General features: G+C 43.2%; 1 protein-coding gene across 3 annotated transcripts in view; it reads left to right on the plus strand.

Annotated features, from left to right (window-relative positions):
* The first annotated feature begins 993 nt into the window (after window positions 1-993).
* Window positions 994-20,252, plus strand: part of ANKFY1 (ankyrin repeat and FYVE domain containing 1) — a 69,527-nt gene continuing 50,268 nt past the window's right edge. For 2 of the 3 annotated variants that reach the window (XM_040243715.1, XM_040243716.1), the window contains exons 1-2: window positions 994-1,060; window positions 16,944-17,136. In XM_040243715.1, the coding sequence (XP_040099649.1) occupies window positions 1,051-1,060; window positions 16,944-17,136 (203 nt within the window). In that variant the 5' untranslated portion in view covers window positions 994-1,050. Of the gene's footprint in view, window positions 1,061-14,346; window positions 15,719-16,943; window positions 17,137-20,252 lie in introns of those variants that run through there. The other variant, XM_040243717.1, reaches the window with a different exon arrangement.

Raw genomic sequence — 20,252 nt, forward strand, 5'->3', positions numbered from 1 at the left:
CACTGAGCTATGGCACCTCTGTTGGGTCTGGCAAGTATTCCCCTGCCAGCCTTAGTCTAAGGGCTGCTTGCTCAGTGCAGCTCTACATACCTCCCTGTCCATTCCTCCTCCCACATCTTCAGTGTCTTGTCACAACGAGGACACCATTTCCCTGAGCACACCACTGTTCTCACACATTTCAATACCCTCTCCCCTTTCATTGCCTTGGTATCCCTCATCCAGAATTCCTCCTCCTTCCTCAAAAATTTAACCCCATGACTATTGTTTCCAAATTCCTTCTCCATTCCATCTCACACCCAGTAATGCTTAACCTAAGCAGCACCGAAAATTTATCTTCAGATCCTCCCCCTTTCCCCCTTACGCTCTGCTTCTGCAGACAGGTGTCTTCTGAAAGGCCTGAAGCCAGGCCTTCCAACTTCTTTTTCTTCACTCTTTTTTGGTTCCCTTGTCTAAGAACTTCAACCATAAAACTGATGGCATCAAGCAATCTCCTTATCTCTTCCCTCTTTCACATGTATCCGCAAGCACATTCTTGTATCCTAATGTCTTGGTAGAAAACAGTGACTTGCCTGAAATCTACAGTTCATCACTTCCCCTAAATTCCTGCAGGGCATCCTGCCTCCCCAAAGGACCTTGAACTTCAATAGCTTTTCCGTCTCTTTTGGTTTTCTCTCAGCCTCTCACATCTTTACAAACACCTAAAACCAAAGAAAACCCCTTTCTCGACCCTCTCAACGGCCATATGTTCCCAAAGGGTAGTCAATGCTCGCTGCGCTCATCTTTTTCAGTCCCCTCCCTAGGGTGTGGAATATGATAGAGCCTAGTCAGGATGTGATAAGTCCAAAGCCTCGAAACCACTAGGAGCAGAGAGCCAGAATTTCAATTCCTTGGGTGTGCAACTGCCCCCTCTACTTTCACTGCTCTTACCTCGTCTCGACTCCTCCCTCTGTCTGGCCTCCATGACTCTCGCGAGACTTGAGGGCCTCCGTTACGCGCCGCTCCAGTTGAGCGATGCACATCTCGCGAGGCTGAGGCAGGGCCGGGCCCGACATGGCGGAAGGTAGGGGTTTTGTGGAACCGCGCGGGAAGGCGCGGAGCTGTGGGGGCGCTGCTGGCTGGGCCAAGCAGCCCTGAGAGGGAACGACCGGCATGGTCGCATGGGGCACAGCGGGTCTCGCGAGCCTTCCTGTCCAGCCTCTGCTGGGCGCCTCGGGGGGGGGGGGGTCTCGAGTGCTATTCCTATGGCAACGCCCCTCCCGGCGTCCCCGACCCCAGGGGACCGCTGCGGGGTCCGGAGCCGGTCACTAGGTCGCGTGCCGGGACTGAGTGCAGCTGCTGGGATCCCGAGGGCCTCCGGGGAGGCTCCCTTGATTACCAGCGGCGCTGGAACGGCTGGGGAAGTAACACTTCTCCTTAGGAAATCGAAACTGCTGTCCTGGCAGGTCCCGCATCCGGAAGGGGTACATCCCTTGCCTGTGGAAGAGCCTGGGACTCTTCCCGGGGTGAGGGTGGGGGTGAGCCAGGGCTGTCACTGACCGACGCTCCAGACGGGCGGGCGCTGTAGGCTCTGGGCTTCCCAGCAGCCCCGAGAGATTCGGGTCGGCTGGGGTTCTTTCCTCAGGTTTAGAGATGTGGACAGGAGGAGCGGGTTTGCTAGGTAGAGTAGTTGGCCAAGGTCACACTGCTCCTAAAAGATGTGCTAAACTAGACCTCGGCTCCTTTGCCTCTCAGTCCTATCCTTACCTGCTTTCTGCTTTCTGGCGCTTTCTTTATGACACTGCAGGTAAAGGCCGTTTGGCCTCTCCCATTCTGTCTGCCTTAACGTAGCAGTATTAGAATCCTTCGTTGTCAAAGCCTTGTACAGCTGGGGGGAAAGAAGACCCAGAGATGGGAGTTACCTGCCAGGGACCCTGAAGTGATGCTGTCGGACCTAGCTAGTGTGCTTTTCATGTTCCCCCCATTATTGGAGGAAAACACTGCTTCTTCGACTAAATGATTGCGTATGGACGCAATAGGCTGGTGCTCCCGCCTCGCCTATTGATTTTGAGCTAAGCTTTGTCTGAACCCATCTTTCCTTGAATCTTCTTTTTGGGCAGCACCTGACAGTTTGCAGGCTTTTCTCATTTGATTAGACTTGGCAATAGCCTTGTGAAGGAGGCCTGACGTGGGTGTCATTTGCACTTTACAGATAAAGGAATTGAGGCCAGAGTTCTAGAGATACCCAGGACCAGTACCCACTGTTGGTCTGCTCTTTCTGCCAAGCTATACCCGCTGTGGGGGAAACATCAGATAAATATTATATGAAAACAGAGGAGGATTAAGAGGAATAATAGAAAGAAAGCTAAGGCATCCCTTGAAGCTAGTTTTTTGGATAAATCAGAGAGTGTTGTTTAATATTGTTTTAACACAGTGTGCAGCCAGTGAAATGGAGCTTGTTGCCCAGAGCAGTGAGTTGGAGTGGAAAGGTTCAGGAAGGTTTTAGGTGGGGTGACGTTGTCCAGCGCCTTTACATCAGTTACAGAAGTTGAATGTTTTGGGAGTACATTACTGAGATTGATATTGTAGAAAGCAGCTGGTTTTTCATTCAGCAGTTTTCCTGAGCACCTGCTGTGTCTGCCAGTCTGATTCCAGCTTGAGGAGCTCCTACTAGCTGAATATGCTGATCCGTAATCCTGCAGGTGCCTTGAGATTTGTGTTAGGGTAACCTTGAGAGACATCCAGCTCCTGGAGAACATCCTTTCAGGGTTAAATTGGCAAGGGAGTACAGATAGGTAGGCATAGTCAGGAGGTTCTGACTTGACAGTTTTTATTGTCTTGTCTGTGTTCCAGTTTCCTCCTCTGTGTTCTGATTTAAGCTTTTTGGAAACAGTGTCACAAATTTTGGGAAGATTCTTGAGTGGATCATTCTAATCCAGTTACCTCATTAAACTGAGGGTGCTTGTTATGTTCAGGAAGGAAAGATTAGCTGGACAGTGTTTTGCCCCGGTGTTAACTTGTTTAATGCTGCTTGTACTTTAATCAGAATTTATCCAGCTGGCTATGCTTGTTTAGAAATACTCATTTAAATATAAGCAAATAGCAAAAAACCCATGTCATGTAACAATTGGATGCTCTGTAAGCACACTCTATGGGAACCTCCCTGATAATGGTTTTCATTTGGTGATGCAAGTGTGTGAGCCTGTGGGAAACGGCACTTAGAAATAGTAAACACGACCTACCTAGACTGACTTATACAGTAACTTCTTAGTGGGACTCGTGTAGAAACCAAGCTTCTTTTCTTCTATCCATCCATGGACGTTGCTTTTACTGTATATATTTAAGTAAAGTCCTAAAATTAATTTCAATTTCCACTCTACTTCCCTGAAGCTATCCTGCTAATCAAAGTGTCCTTCATCACCTGGAAAAGTCCCTCCAACTTGGTCTTCCTGCTTTTACTTTTTCTCCCTCATTTTGCTTCCCCACAACCTATTTTTACTGTTTCCAGGGTTCCCTTTAAAACATAAATCAGATCATGTCTCTCATTCTTTGCAGTACACCTACCTTCCACATGCTCTCCCCACTTCTGTGGCTCTCAGCGATCTTATTCCAAAGCCTTCCGGTGACCTTCAGGTCCCAACAGAGTCTGACTGCTGGTTAACACTGTTACCTTATTTCTTAATTTATTCACGAAGCTTTTGCCACACGAACGTCCTTGCTATTCTTCGTACATTCCTAGCGTGCTTCTACTGCAGTATCTTTGTCCTGCAGTTCCCTTGGCCTTAAACAGTCTTCCTCAGTTTCTCCATATAGCCAGTCGACTTTTATTCACTCAGGTGTCTGTTCAGTTCTCACCTCTTTAGAGATAGTCCCTAGATTTTGTTTGTCTTTTAATTCCCTTGCTGGAATATGAACCTCTACAAGGGCAGAGACTTTGTCTATTTTGTTCACTGCTGTATCTCCCAACTTAGAATCATGCCTGTGGTTGACGGAATGGATAAATTATTGAGTGTCATTTACCAGACATCAAGAAGAGTTGCTGGGGATTCCCTGGCGGTCTGGTGGTTGGGACTGCTCACTTTCATTGCTGAAGGTCACGGTTCAGTCCCTCGTTGAGGAACTGAGATCCTACAAGCTGTGTGCCTTGGCCAAAATGAATAAATACATAAAATCTAAAAAATGAAAAGTTGTCTGGATACATCCTTAGTCTCTTGTCCAGTAAGCTGCCTGGTCCAGGTATTAATGTGCTCTGAATAATATCAGGCTGCTGGGAGCTGCCTAACCTACTTTTCATCCAGCCCAGTTTAGTCTTAGCAGTCACGCAGTATTTAAGACCTCAATCTCTGCAGGTGGACATGGGTTTAAATCCTAGTTTTACTAAGCTGTGATCACAGGCAAGCCAGTGAATTGCTCTCAGTCTCGGTTTCCTCAGCTTTGAAAAGGGGGATCATCTCCATCTCAAAAGAAATAGTGTCTCAAGAACCCTTTTATCACAGTGCCAGACATTTTGACCTGCCACACAGGTCTCTCTTGTTAAATCTTAGTAGGCCTGGGACTTATGGTATTTATTGAACTCCACCTAGTAAGTAAGACACTGTAGGGTGGAGGATGGGATGAGCATGGAGTGGGGGTGGAGGGAGAAGTACAAAAGAAGAGCCAGACCTGGAGCCTTCTCATAGGGAATGCAGCAGTCCAGGAAAGAAGATGAAGAGTATGTGTGTTAGAAATTGCATTGTAGGATAGAAAGTGAAAAATGCTTATGATACTCAGGCTAGGAAGAGATGTTTTAGAAAAGTGGTGGGGGCAGTGTTTGGGGTGTCGGGGGAAGCCTGTACTGCAGGAGATAAGCTGGGCTTCTCTGGGCTGGGCTTTGGAAAGTAGGCCTCTTTTGGACATGGGTTGGGAAGAGGTCACAATTCTCAGTGGAAGGAATAGCAGGATCTGAGGTTGGAAAAGTATGTGACAGACCAGATTATGAAGGGATTGGTTAAATAAGTATTGAGATTTTACTCTGTGGGCCATGGGGTAAGGCTACTAAAAGGTATCTGCCAAGGTAGTGACATGACTAGAATTGTCTGAGGCAAGTGAAAAAGGCTATAATGTAGAGGATGGATTTGGGAGGGAGGGAGGTCGGAACAGAGACTGTAGTAATTGATGACGAGTCCTTTGGTAAGGGTCATTGGTGAGGACTGATATGAGAGACATTCACTGTAGACGGCATAAAACATAGGGCTGTTGAAACCTGTTTGCATGTTGACAAGAGGGCGAAATCAAAGATGACTCAAGGGTTCTTGTCTGGGTGACTCAGATAATGGCTGGGCTGTTGACAGGAAGAGAAGGAACAGATTTGAGAACAAATATCTTTACCTCAGTTGTGGACAGATTTCGCCATGCCCGGTATACCTTTAGAGGATTATGGCTTAGCAAGCAGTTGGAAGTATTTCCAGTCAGACTGGTGTTTGTGTGAAAATTAGCTAACGAGCTAGTATTTGTTGAGTATTTCCTACGCAGCCAGCTCTACCTCTGATCAGTGCTACAGAGTGAGGTTTTGAAAAATGTGTAAGTCACACCACTGACTTGTAGACAAGTCTCATCAGTTGAATCACAATCAGGAAAAAAGTATTTTATGGAAAATTCCATGGACAGAGGACCCTGGTGGTCTACAGTCCATGGAGCTGCAAAGAATCAGACATGACTGAACACACAGCACACACACACACACACACAGGCAGCTATGCTGGGGATGACAGAGTGAGCAACACACAGTCTCAGCCTTAGTGGAAGTGCAGCCAAGAGGGGAAGGCAAAGTTTCTCATATCGTACTTTATAGTTTACTGAGTTTTCTCCTTTGCATTGATGATGAGTCGTACCACTGTCCAGCTGAATGCTGAAGGTCGGTAACCTAGTGGTCATCCCTGTTGTTGTTCAGTCACTCAGTTGTGTCCGACTCTTTGCAACTCCATGGACTGCAGCAAGCCAGACTGCAGCTTTCCAGTCCCTCACCAACTCCCGGAGCTTGCTCAAACTCAAGTCAGTGATGCCATCCAACCATCTCATTCTCTGCCATCCCCTTCTCCTGCCCTCAGTCTTTCCCAGCATCAGGGTCTTTTCCAGTGAGTCAGTTCTTTGCATCAGGTGGCCAAAGTATTGGAGCTTCAGCTTCAGCATAAGTCTTTCCAGTGAATATTCAGTGTTGATTTCCTTTAGGATTGACTGGCTTGATCTTCCAATCCAAGGGACTCTCGAGTCTTCTCCAACACCACAGTTCAAAGCATCAGTTCTTCAGCGCTCAGACTTCTTTATGGTCCAGCTCTCACATCCATACATGGCTACTGGAAAAATCATTGCTTTGAAAGTTATGTCTCTACTTTTGACTTCCCCCAGCTCTGTGCATGTGTGTGTGTGTACTAAGTCGCTTCAGTTGTATCTGACTTTGTGACCCTATGGACTATAGCCTGCCAGGCTCCTCTGTCCATGGGATTCTCCAGGCAAGAATATTGGCGTGGGTTGCCATGCCCTCCTCCGGGGGGATCTTCCCAACCCAGGGATCCAACCCACGTCTCTCTTCATCTCCTGCATTGACAGGCGGCTTCTTTACCACTCACATCACCTGGGAAGTCCCTCTAACTCTGTAGTCAGCATCAAATCCTGTGGGTCTTGTAAAGCTCTCACATATGTTTCCTTTCTGCTGTCATTCTGGTAGTTCGGGCTAGTGGTTCTCAACCTGGAGAACCCTGCATATTAGAATCACCTGGGAAGCTTCTAAAAACTCAAGATTTATGCGTCAGCTTCAGTGAAAATCAGTATATCCCGCAAACAATATTTTTCCAATCTGAATCAGTATTGAATAGAAGAGGATTTTACTAAATCATTTTTTAAAACAAATATAACTATGTGCATGTATATAATATGTACACATATACATACATAAAATTAGGTCATCTTTCCTAACTAAGAAGTCTTCAGTAGTAGGTGTTATTTGTAAATGAAGTAAAAGGATTTTTTTAAATCAACTTTTGTTAAAATAATGGCTTTTCGACTTTGTTAAAGCATTTGAGTTGTAACAGAATTGCTAGAATTTTTAAAGGGTGAAAAGTCAAAATATGAAATATCTTTTAGCACCACCCTGTTTTTATTATGTCCAAACTTTTTGTCTGTGTCTGTGTGTGTGAACTGGGAGGATACAGACTGGCAGAGGTATCTTGCTATTCCTTTGTACTCTCCTCCAGATGCTATTGCTGTCTAACCCTTCCTCTTTTCTTTTTTCTCGCACGTGCCTTGTGGCTTACGGGATCTCACTTCCCTGACTAGAGGTTGAACCCCGGTACGGTAGTGAAAGGCTGGAATCCTAACCACTAGGCCACTAGGGAACTCCCTCCCTTCCTCTTTTCATTAGGGTATTTTGTGAACTTGAATTTCAACAATAAATACATCCACTTATTTCTTTTCTGTTTTCTTAGAATTAGAAAACCGTTTTCTTAGGATTAGGACTATAGTTAGCGCTAGTAATCCTGGTGAAAGAAAAATTGTATCTGTAATATGACACGATTAGGAAAGTAGTTGTGGTAGTAATTCATTACCTGTGAGGACCTTATGTTCCTTATGATGCCAGCAAGGAAGATAGTTTTCTCTAGGAATATGATATGTGCTTTAATGAAATATTGTTATGTAGAAGACTGGAACAAAATTATTTTTGCAGTTCTCAAAATGAGATGTTACCAGTTTTACAGTCATTTTTCTTTTATCTAATGGACATAGTTAAAGCAGAGTAGGGAGAAAGTCATTTAGTAATTACAGAATTATACAAAGAACACTAATTCATTGTGAAAATTGGGGGCTGGAAAGAACTATAGAAATGTAGAGAAAGGAAATATCAGGGTTTTGTTCATCTAAAAGGATTTAATGAATACAGTGTGGGTTAGAATTGGAGTAGGCAGGGAGTAGAAATCACATTTAAGGTAGGGAATGGGAAGAACATTTAATTCCTAAGTCAGTGAATTAATAATAACTTTTTGTTTGATGTCCTGATGTTGAGACTGAAAATAGGTAGAGTGGTACAGTGGGATGAGCATGAGCTTTGTTGGCTTAAGATCTTAAATCATGATGTAAAACATTTTTATAATCTTAAAATAATTTCCTCAAACTCCCTTGCATTCCCATTCCCCTGACCTCTGGCAACCACTGATGTGCTTTAACCGTGAAGCCTGAAATATTTACTACCTGGCCCTTCACTGAAAAAGTTTGCCAACTCCTGACCTAGAAGGAAGAGTCTTATAAGAAGCTTTGTTGGGAAAAAAAAAAAAAAAGAAGCTTTGTTGGTTCCTTTTCTGTCCTGTGACTTGCTGATTAAATTTTATATATATATATATATATATATATATATATATAGCAGTTGATGTTGGTCTCTTTTCTTAGGGTACTCCTAGTGAATGTAGATTTTCTTTTTGTCCCAGGCATCTTTGGTTAGGTGAGGAGTGATGAATTACCAGAGAACGCATCAAAATATCTGACCTCCAGCTGCACTGGTGAAGAGTAAATGGGTATTATTTGTGGAAAAAAACGATGAAATTGTGATACAAGTACTGATATTCTTCATTGATACTTAGTATAGCTCTTCTGGTGAAACTGTAGGTTTATGTATTATTTAAATGTCTTATTTTAAGACATTTTAAGGCTTATTTTTCACAGGGAAAGTTGGAGAAAGAGAAAAAAGAAGCCACAGCTGAAAATTAGTCACTTGATAAAGAAGTAGTTTAGTTCAGTTCAGTCACTCAGTCGTGTCCGTCTCTTTGCGACCCCATGAATCTCAGCACGCCCGGCCTCCCTGTCCTAGTAAACCTTTAAACTAGACACTGTTGTGAATAGTTTAATATATATTAATTACTCCTCGACAGGACTCTCAGATACTGTTATTATTGCTACTTTCCACCTGTGAAAACCGAAGGGCAGAAAGAAGTGACTTGCCAAGGTCACACTGCTAGGAAACCCACTGCGCGGGTGTGGGTTGCAGTCCAGGCGAGTGAGGCTCCAGAGCACACTGTCTTAAGGGCAAATCATGTTGCCTCTCTCAGACTCAGAACAATAGCGCACATGTACTGACCTCTTACTGCAGGGCTGGTATACTTCTAAGGTCCTTGTTTATGTTTACATACTTAACCTAGGTGGAGAAGGAGGCGTTTGCCTGAGGAATGACAAATAGAAAGTGCTGGGGCTGGGATCTGACTCCAGAGCCTGTGCCCCCTCACCACGGCACTGAGCTGTAGGTTCTCCATTATTTCTCAGAATGATAATTGTATACTTCTTCCTGTAAGAGCTTTACAGCTTGCTGGTACTTCAAGGACACATTTGCTTGCTATTTGCAAGCAGACACAATGCCCACAGAATGCTGTCTCAGCCACGGGTGCTGCTTTGTTACATCAGGAGACGGCGAGGCACTTGTGATCGGGGTTTTCTCCTGCAAAAGACGCAAGACGGGGAGCAGCTGTGACTTCATGAATGAGAGCCTGTATCCAAACACCCTCCTTTTATCTCACCTCTTCTCTGATCATATCCTTTGTAGTTTATGTCTCAGACTTCCCTGGTGGCTCAAACGCTAAAACATCTGCCTACAGTGGGGGAGACCCGGGTTCAGTCCTTGGGTCGGGAAGATCCCCTGGGGAAGGAAATGGCAACCCATTCCAGTATTCTTGCCTGGAGAATCCCGTGGACAGAGGAGCCTGGTGGGCTGCAGTCCATGGGGTCACAAGGAGTCGGACACGACTGAGCAACTTCACACACACACGCACACACACACACACACATTGTTAGGGAACTGTTGACTGAAACAAGTGTTAGAGTCAAGGCTGCAGGTAGAAATTTGTGTCCGTAATTCTGAGAGCTACTAGGGATATTGCTGTAGATTTTGGATTTACCTGTTTGTAACTGACCAACCTAGATAGCATATTCAAAAGCAGAGACATTACTTTGCCAACAAAGGTCCGTTTAGTCAAGGCTGTGGTTTTTCCAGTGGTCATGTATGGATGTGAGAGTTGGATTGTGAAGAAAGCTGAGCGCCGAAGAATTGATGCTTTTGAACTGTGGTGTTGGAGAAGACTCTTAAGAGTCCCTTGGACTGCAAGGAGATCCAACCAGTCCATTCTAAAGGAGATCAGTCCTGGGTGTTCTTTGGAAGGACTGATGGTAAAGGTGAAACTCCAATACTTTGGCCACCTCATGCGAAGAGTTGACTCATTGGAAAAGACTCTGATGCTGGGAGGGATTGGGGGCAGGAGGAGAAGGGGACAACAGAGGATGGCTGGATGGCATCACTGACTCGATGGACATGAGTTTGAGTGAACTTCGGGAGTTGGTGATGGACAGGGAGGCCTGGCGTGCTGCAATTCATGGGGTCGCAAAGAGTCAGACACGACTGAGCAACTGAACTGAACTGGTATCCAAAAGAATTTACAAAGATTCCTTGAGAACATTTTTGAAATAGAACTTTTATGATCTTTAAGGGTTGGAATTCGTAACTTTCTACTCTCTGAGGCAAATGTCCTCATAGTTGCCCCCACATGAATCATTATCCAGATTCTTTGTGACTGTTAGTTTCATTCTTGTCCCTCCTGTTTGTGAGTTCCTGTAGACACTACTTCTATGTTTTATATAGATTCTATATTTGGCACTGCTGCTGCTGCCAAGTCGGACACAGAGCTGTGTCCGACTCTGTGCGACCCCATAGACGTCAGCCCACCAGGCTCCCCTGTCCCTGGGATTCTCCAGGCAAAAGCACTGGAGTGGGTTGCTATTTCCTTCTCCAGTGCATGAAAGTGAAAAGTGAAAGTGAAGTTGCTCAGTCGTGTCCAACTCTTAGCAACCCAATGGACTGCAGCCTACCAGGCTCCTCCATCCATGGGATTTTCCAGGCAAGAGTACTGGAGTGGGGTGCCATTGCCTTCTCCATTGGCACTACTTTGGTGCTATATTATTTGGAAAATGTACAAATTAAACTGCCCTTTTTAAAAAACTTCAAGGGGGAACTGCTGATCTTCCATAAGAATGATAGTTTAAGTGAAATGGAAATGCAGAATATTTATGGTTGCTTTAGTGTTGGTGGATTTTGGGACTCTTGAGCAAAAGGTTGGCTAGAATAAGATGTAATTGAAACCAAGGTTAATGGGTTCAGTTTGCTTCAGGGAAGAAAAATTTGCAATCCATAGCCACAGGCAACCCCTGTGAAAACTTAGCAGCTGTCTCTTGGGCAAGTAAGATGTGACTATAGCCACCTGTTTGAACTAGCAAGATAAGGTGTCCTCTTGTTATCCATTGAATTGACTTAGGCAGAGGCAGGTGACTTGCAGGCCTTCTTGCCAGTGGTGACTTTTTTGCAGGGCAAGGGTAGGTCTTGCTTTCTAATGATTTGTTTTTCTCCTGGAACCTAGTGTTGTGCCTAGCCCACAAACCTGTTGACTGACACTAATTTAAAAGGAAAATCTGACCAAGAAGGTAAATCACTGAAGCCTTTCCCTTATATTTTCTGGTCGTAGTATGCTGCAGACACTGACAGGCTTTATTTAAATTTTGGGGGGTGAAACGCCATGTCTGAGATGTCTTTCCTTGCACTGTCTTAAGGCCAGGTGGTCTTGCTGTGTTTGTATCCCTTGTCAGAGTGCTTTCAGGTTTTCAGCTTGTCTTTTTTAATTGCCTGTCTTCTCCATTACCTAGCAGCTTTGTGAAAAACGTGTGCCAAGATGGTTTTCTTTACTTTCACACTGGCACTTTATAAATTTTCAATGAACTGCTAGGTTATACAGTTGCCTTCTTAAGAGTTGTAAATCTCTGGATAAGCTGATGAATGAACACAACAAAAATTGTAGTACTGTTGATCTTCCATCTAAACAGTAGTATTCCCAGAGCAGTCTAACTGTGTGTGACCTGGGGACTGAGCTTTTTCTCCAGGCCAGTCATCCCCATACCTGGGGTCATCTGAAAAGCACTGTACATTTCCTGTGATCCCGCTCCAGATCTGCTGAATTTGGGTGCTCTCTCTCTAGTTCAGATTGCCTATGTGATTCTTACGCAGCCAGTCTGGGAGTAATGTCCTCAAGAGCAGTCTGAGGTCGGAAGTGGGTAGGGGTCACGGGCCTGTCCCCTTTGTGCTCCTCAGTTCATTGTCTGGGAATTGAGCCAGAAGAAGTGGTCTTTAGGTTCCTTCCTTTCCTAAAGTTTTGTGATGTGTAAAAACCCTTACACTTGGGTATTAGAAAATTATTTACTTTCCCTCATACTTGTAATTGTTTTCCATAATCTTTAAAATTTGTATAAAATAATATATTTGCTTTCTAAGTGCACATCGATTTAAAACTCAAATAATATTACAAGACTTAAGAAATAAAATTTTGCCATCCCTCAGAACCCACTTCCCAGACTACTTTCCCCGCTTCTCTGTTGACCTCTAAGTGATAATACTGCCATTTCTAGATGGATCAGTGATAGACATTGACTGACTTTTTCCTGTGGCAGGTTAGGAGTTGCCTCCTGGAGAGCTTTTTCTTTTTTTTTTTTTTTAAGATACAGCCTAACTAACTTGCACTTCTTCCAAATCAATAATAATGAAGTTTTTTTTTTTTTTTTTTGCCTTGTTGTATGGCTTGCAGGATCTTGGTTCCCTGATCAGGGATTGAACCCAGGCCATGGCAGCAAAAGTACCGAGTCCTAACCACAGGACCACAAGGGAATTCCCTAATGACGAGTTTTAAAAGCATGTTAGGCTTTACTCTTTGGTTTGGGAATTGTCAGTGCAGACTTGTTATATGAGGTGATGAAGTATTTAAAGCCTTGATAGCTCGTTCATTATTTAGCAGTGTTTCTCCATTCCTGTTTTTCCTTTTGTTCATCACCTTATTTTTCTGATAATGTCCTATTGATTTGCTGTGATTTTAATTGATCAGTCTTAATTCCTTGGTCAATAAAAATTTGAAATTCATTCTGTTTTTCATGACTCAAAAAAATGTTGTGTAAATAGTTACAATAGTTTAAATTATTTAACCAGTAATTATGTAATTGTGGAAAGCATAAAAGGGGTGTGGAGGAAATGCTGACAATTTTGCATGCCTGTGCAAGTTATAGTAATTTTATTTAATTTTCACAGCAGCACTGAGTAGAAGATCCCCCCTCTTATTTTACATATAAAGAAACTGAAGCTCGGAGAGGTGGTCTGAGCCCATGATCCCCATAGCTAGTTACTAAATGGATTTATATTCCCATCACTTGCAACTCCAGAAGCTACTACAGGTGTATATATCAGTTTTTTTTAAACTTAATTGATGCATAAGATACATGCAAAGAAGTTCAAAGCATGAGTCCAATGAATTACCAAAATAAAACTTTTTTTATAATTTGAATGTGCATATTTAAAATGTAACCACCACTGAGTTAATAACAAAAAAATAATCTTACCTCCTAGAGGGCACCCCTGCTGTGCCCTCCCAGTTACCACTCTCCTGCCCTTCCTCCCAAGAGAAGCATTATCATGACTCCATAGATTCATTTTGCTCCGAGTGACAGCAACTTTTGGACAAAATTTGATGTTACTCCTAAATTCATATGTCCTTTAACATTTTCTGTTACCACATCTAGAAAATCAGTGCCAGTTTTTCTTTAAAGAGGCCATCAACTTCATATCTTTCTCTGTAGGAAAAATAAGTATACATTTTATAAAATCACATGAACTTACTGCTTTGTGCATCTCCGTTTCAGGTAAATAATTGCAATTTCTTGGCTCTTTAGTCTGAGTAACTATAAATAACTCTTCAAAATCAGTGACCTGTAAATTTGTCACACCAGAGTAGAAGTGTAGATATGAGTCCTGCCAAAGGAATTTTGTGGTTATAAATGCTAAGGTTTGAAAAATATTACAATAGGATCATTGTAAGTAGTGTTTTATTTTAGCCAGTGTGTGTTTGTGGTTTTTTTTTTAAGCAATATTTGGCTTAAATATTAGTAGGCTAAATAAATTGCAGTATTTTGAAAAAATTAGTTATAGGAATTCTCATCTGATACATAACTCATGAGCACAGTGATCAGCAGCTGTAAGCAGATTTTCATCTTGCAGGTGCCTTCTACTTCCTTTGCCCAGGAATGCTGATTTACACCTGAGATAATATCTAGTTTTTTGACTCCTGCTGCTGCTCAGTCGCTTCAGTCGTGTCCGACTCTGTGCGACCCGATAGACGGCAGCCCACTAGGCTCCTGTCTCTGGGATTCTCCAGGCAACAGTACTGGAGTGGGTTGCCATTTCCTTCTCCAATGCATGAAAGTGAAAAGTGAAAGTGAAGTCACTCAGTTGTGTCCCGACTGTTTGCGACCCCATGGACTGCAGCCTACCAGGCTTCTCCATCCATGGGATTTTCCAGGCAAGAGCACTGGAGTGGGGTGCCATTGCCTTCTCTGAACTATGAAGGCAGAACACATTTGTTATAGAATACCTGAAATGTGCAAGAAAGTGCAAAGAAGAAAACAAATCTGATATTTTGTGGTATTTGTCGTTCTGTTCCTCATATATTTGAATGTTTATAATAAAATTGAAATTGTAAAATATATTTAGTTTCACAGCCTCATTTTTTCTGTAACCTATAATTTGAATGTGTGTATTTAGTATTACATATTTCTTGGAAAATATTAATAGTTGCATAATAACTTCACTCTCGTGTACCACTTATTCCTGGTTTTTAAATAGAAACATCTCTTTTTGAGCTGGCTTAGGGTTGGAGCCATATGAGTGAGTGGGAGACATCCAAGATGACTCCCACATTTCTTCTGCAGGTAACTGGAATAGATGGTGTGTCATTTATTAATACAGGGACCATACAAAGAGGAGCAATTTGCTTGAAGCTAAGAAGAGAGACCTACATAGAAGGGTCTACGGATCACTGATGCTAGATTTTGGTTTTAACCACAGACCAAGGCTCTGATATAGCTGCCTTGGAAGGTGGCACAGTTGAGAAGGCCAAGGGTAGACCTCCTGGGGAGTATCGGTGGTGGAGGGTTTGGAGGGATGTGCAGAGAAGTGTGTGAAAGTGACAGAGCACCGGGATTGGAGAGAAGGTGGCATGGTGGTTGTTGAAAGAAGGAAAAAGCAGGATGGACAGCAGTGTCCTGTGCTGAGAGGAGAATCACTGGCAAGTGTCTTAGATTTGGCTGTTAGGAAGTCATCAGTGAGAGGGGCTTCAAGAGGGTAGTGGAGACGGAAGGAATGGCAGGGTGATAGTGTGTGAGGAAATGTGTGTGGTAGCTAGAGATGGAAGGGCAGAAGTGGTCAGATGTGTGAAAGGAGAGTTTTGTTTTGCTGTTGATAGAGACCTAGGCCTGTGTTCGTGCTGATGAGAGGGTTCCCACTGAAAGAGATTGAAGTTGCTGGAGCTGGAGCGGTTGATGATAAAGCAAAGGACCTGGGGAGAGTGAAGGGTTTGGAGCAGAGGAGGAGTGCGTAAGCTTGCATGGGAGGAAGCTGCAGTCTCTGAGAAGGCAGGGATAGATGGGAGTAGCTTTTGGTACAGTGGGGATTGTTGGTAGTTGCTCAGTTTTCTCAAGACGTTGTCCAAGAATGTAGGAGATGGCCCTGAGGGCTGTGTCCAGATTTGGAGTTTTTGTGGTGGGGAGTAGAGGAGTGAATGTCCTGTGGTCCAGAGGATGACCACAGCAGCATTGTGGTTCCACGGATATGATTTATGCATGATTGCCTGAATCCCCACCAAAACTGCAGGTAAGAGAGAAGTTTCTGGACTTTGCTTCCTCAGAGAAGCCTTCCCTAATGTCCTAAGTTAAATTTCTTTTTTAAAAAAATTTCATTATAGGTTCTCAAAGCTCTGTTCTTTCTAGTACTGATCTGAGTTGTAGTTTTTCATCTAGTTGTTGCAGTTGTTATAAACGTTTACTTCCAAAACTAAAAGCTCTGAGGAAAGATATGTCTGATTTTGCTTAAGTACTGTACTATCAGGCCCCTCACAGATACTCGGTAAATGTTGAATGAGTCAAAAACAGTGGTTTTCAACCTTTAGGATCTGCCCCAGCACACCTGTGGGATGTGACCTGCTTCCATCTGAATGGTTATTGACTGCCCTGAGCCTTCCCAAGGGAGGGCAGGTGTCAGGTAGTGTGGGATAGTGGCTGATAAGCCACTGGATGCCTGGGCTGTTGTCCCAGCCCCACACGTCTCACCAGCTTGGTGACCTTGGACAAATTGTTAACCTCTCTGTACCCCGTGCCCTCCTCTGTAAAGTGGCTAGTCCTAATAGTACCTGCCCCATGGGGTCACCGTGAGAATTCACAGAAAACTTGTAAAACAGCATGTGACATGTAGAAGTTACTAATTCCTACTAGCGGTTTGAAAACTGATCTTCAGGGAAATTGAGAAGAAATCCCTGCACTGTGATGGCGCCCTGAACAGCACCATTCTCGGTCTTGTAGGCGTATCAGTAAGAAATGGTAGGAGCATCATGTGACTACAGTTGACCCTTGTACAATATCGGTGGCTAGGAACTCTGCCTCACCTTCCGGCAGAGTGGAAAATCCGCATGTAACTTAGAGCCCTCCGTGACCTTGATTCTTCGGATTCAACCAACTGCAGATGGTGTCACAGCTGTCCCCAACCTTTTTGGCACCAGGGACCAGTTTCAAGGATAACAGCTTCTCCATGGACTGAGGGGTGTAGGAGAGTTTCCAGATGATTCAAGCGCATTACATTTATTGTGCACTTTATTATTACATCACCTCCACCTCAGATGGAGTTGCTTTGGGGCCCCTGCCGTATAGTATTTACTACTGGAAAATATCCGTGTGTTAAGTAAACCCACGCAGTTCAAACCGTGTTGTTCAAGCGTCAGCTGTGGTCATTTTGGTCATCCCATCCTGGCTGTGGGATGAGGGTTGAGTGAGTGCTGTCTGTTTACACCTAGCGTGGTAAACTTGATTCTTTGTCGCCCTTGCAGAGGAGGTGGCCAAGTTGGAGAAGCACTTGATGCTTCTCCGACAAGAGTATGTCAAGCTGCAGAGGAAATTGGCAGAGACAGAGAAGAGATGCACTCTTCTAGCTGCACAAGCAAAGAAAGAAAGCAGCAATGAGTCCTTCATCAGCCGCCTGCTGACGATCGTGGCCGACCTGTACGAGCAGGAGCAGTATAGGTGAGCTGACACGGGGCCAGTTTGGGGAAGCAAACCCTTTGGCTTTCTCTTTTGTTTTCTGCTTATCTTCAGCACAGATTATGGGTGTCCTGGTGATTGCATCCCTGGTACAGATAGGAATTAGCTTGCAAGTTCAGGGATTCGGGGGAGGAGAAGTCGCCTTCTCTTGGCCTGGTCAAGAAGGCATCTTGGAGCTACTGGTTAGTGTAGCATGATGGTTGAGGGTGGACTTTGGGGTCACAGAGTTCAGCTGGCCACTTACTGGCTACGTGAACTGGAACTGTATGATGTGCCTCAGGCTCCTAATCTGTAAAATGGGGATAAGAATACTATTTACCTCAGGGTTATTGAGATGAGATGGTTGGATGGCATCACTGACTTCAAAGAACATGAATAAACTCCAGGAGTTGGTGATGGTCAGGGAAGCCTGGTGTGCTGCGGTCCATGGGGTCACACAGACTTGGACACGACTGAGCGACTGAACTGAGCTAGAGTTATTGTGTTGATTAAATTAATAAATACTGTTTGAGCACTTAGGAAAACAGTGTCTGGCATATAGTAAGTGCTCAGTTTTTAAGCTACTATTAAGTGAGTTTTATGGTAAATGTTAAAGGCCGAGTAGGATTTAATAAGGACAGTAATATCACTAGTGGAGGGAGTGGCTGAGAACAGACTCACAGATGGGAATGTGTGGAGGATTTAGAGGAGGGGGCCCATTTTAGGGTACATATCCATGCAGAGGAGCACTGGAGTGGCGGGAAGGGTCGGGTGGGTTGCATTGGGATGCCAAGGTGAGAAAATTGGACTTGATCCTTTAGGAAGTGTGAAACAGGGTTTTCAAGTTTACAGGAATGTCATAAAGTGGTGTTTCAGGCAGATTAGCCTGGTAACATCATGTAGGCGAGATTATAGAGAGAACAAGAGCAGAATCAGGCCGGAAGTGATGAAGGACTGACCTGGGATGATGGCTGCAGTTGTGGGAAAGAGACAAGGTCATGATGTGCCGGGAAGGGTTTGCCTACCAGAGAGGCAAGATGGAATCGACGGTTTAGTAAAATGTGGAAATAAATTAAGACATTTAAAATAGATCAAAATCCAGAACTGCCATCTACCATCTTAATCATTTCTAAAAGAAAAGAAAAAAATTGAATACCAAAAAATGAGAATTACACACTCTGAGTAAAGGACAGCCCTTTCTTTAAATCTAATGGATGCAGCTGCTTGTAAAATATACGTCACTGTCTCTCTCTCTTTTTTTCCTTCTCTTTTTCCCATGGATAAGTGAAAAGTTTGTTCTCCCTGGCTCCAGGAAGCCGACACAGCTCTCTCACTGTCCAGGGCTCTTTCCCGTTAGAATTCCCACCATTTACTTTCCCTATTACGTAACAGTTGACTGCATTCTTACACTGTAGTCCTTCTAGGAGACAGGGAGAATGAGACTGGGCAGTTTCCTCTTCTGGCAACTTTTTACCTGGTCAGCTGTGGTATGGTCCCAGGGTTCTAGTGGGTCTCTCTTCCGCTTCTAAAACCTGTCCTTTTATCAGAAGAAGGCTGAATACCTTTGTTATCTACAAACAGTGATCAGATGGGGAGTGGAGACTTTGAAATGGACTGAGCTTTTGAAATGGAATAACTGAAAGTAGAATATAAATTTGTAAAGCAGACTCTCTTTTACCAAGATAAGGGATAAGAAAAAACCTTTTGTCCCATGAACGTGTGTTTTGTTGAAGAGTTTAAATAGTGTTTTTATGTGCATTTTAGTAGAGTAATTGGAGAGTTAGTGTTAAATGTTTAAATTGAGCAATGTGGAAGAAATTGGTGCACTTCTTCAAGTTTAGGAGAAGGCTTTTTTTGTCCCATAAGATACTTAAAAATGATGGTTGAAAGTGAAAGTGTTAGTTGCTTTGTAGTTATTTACAACCGAACATAATTTTTCCTAAGTATTTAAGACACTCTAGCAAGAAGCTCTTTCTTTATGCTTCCTCTCCAGTGACAAGATCCTTGTATCCATATTTTAAAAGGAAATGCCTTTAAATGACTAGAATGAAAACTTTAAAAAATTGCTAGCCTCCCAATTGTTTCTGCATAGAGTCTTCAAAGACTTGACCTGTCCCAAGTTTCCATTTTTAATTATATTTTTAAAAATTATTACTATTAGAGATTATTAGTGAAATTCTTATATTTATTTCTCTTTGGGATTGTTGTTTAGTGCCTGACTCTTGCAGTCCCCGTGGACTGTAGCTCACCAGTCTCCTCTCTGACCATGGGATTTCCCAGGCAGCAGTACTGGAGTGGGTTGCCATCTCCTTCACTATCTCTTTGGGATATTAGACTCTAAAAGAAAAAACTTTGACTTGACATTCATGAATAATAGTAGGAATTTTATAGAAACATTCATTTTTATAATTTTGTGGCCAAACTCAAGATACGTGTTAGAAATAGTAAGCAGTGACTGTTCATTTACATTCTTAGAATGTAATACTTTGTAAATACATTCAGAGTTTAAAAGTTACTCGTGCTTTCTTTTCATTATATTTTTTTAACGTTATCACAGGATATGATATGAGGCAGTTTTATGTTCTGCTTTAAATAGAATGTCAATTCTGTTCTTTATGAATAGTGTTCCGTGTTAACAGTATTAATAAATACCCTATTCTTTTAATCTAAGATAATTCTTTGCAGCCTGGTTAGTTCTTTAATAGAACTGGAATTATTGATATGCTCACATAATTATAATGTATGTTCTAGAGGTTGCTTTTGTGGGGTGAAATGTGTCTGCATCAAGCATCGTATTGAAGCCATATTCTTGTTTGTGTCTCCTTTTAAGCGCATGAGTTAATTTGTGTAAAATTTTTTTTCTTCTTCCTTTTCTCATACATAATAGTTTTTATGTCTTTAGTTTCTAAAGGCTTTCCGACCTAACAAGTTATTTTCAAGGAAAATATGCAAGTAAAAAGCCTCACAAATACAAGCAAGGAGATGACAGTGGGTGACTGTGGGTCGCTGCCAGCTAGCCATATGGCACATGCTTCTGTCAGCCTAGTGGGTCATCCTTAGGTGTTTGTTAACTGCCCAGACGCTCTCCTACCTTGAAATCTGACATTTCAGAGTTAAGT

Source organism: Oryx dammah, unplaced genomic scaffold, assembly GCF_014754425.2.
Source record: "Oryx dammah isolate SB20612 unplaced genomic scaffold, SCBI_Odam_1.1 HiC_scaffold_8, whole genome shotgun sequence".
Classification (NCBI taxonomy): domain Eukaryota; kingdom Metazoa; phylum Chordata; class Mammalia; order Artiodactyla; family Bovidae; genus Oryx; species Oryx dammah.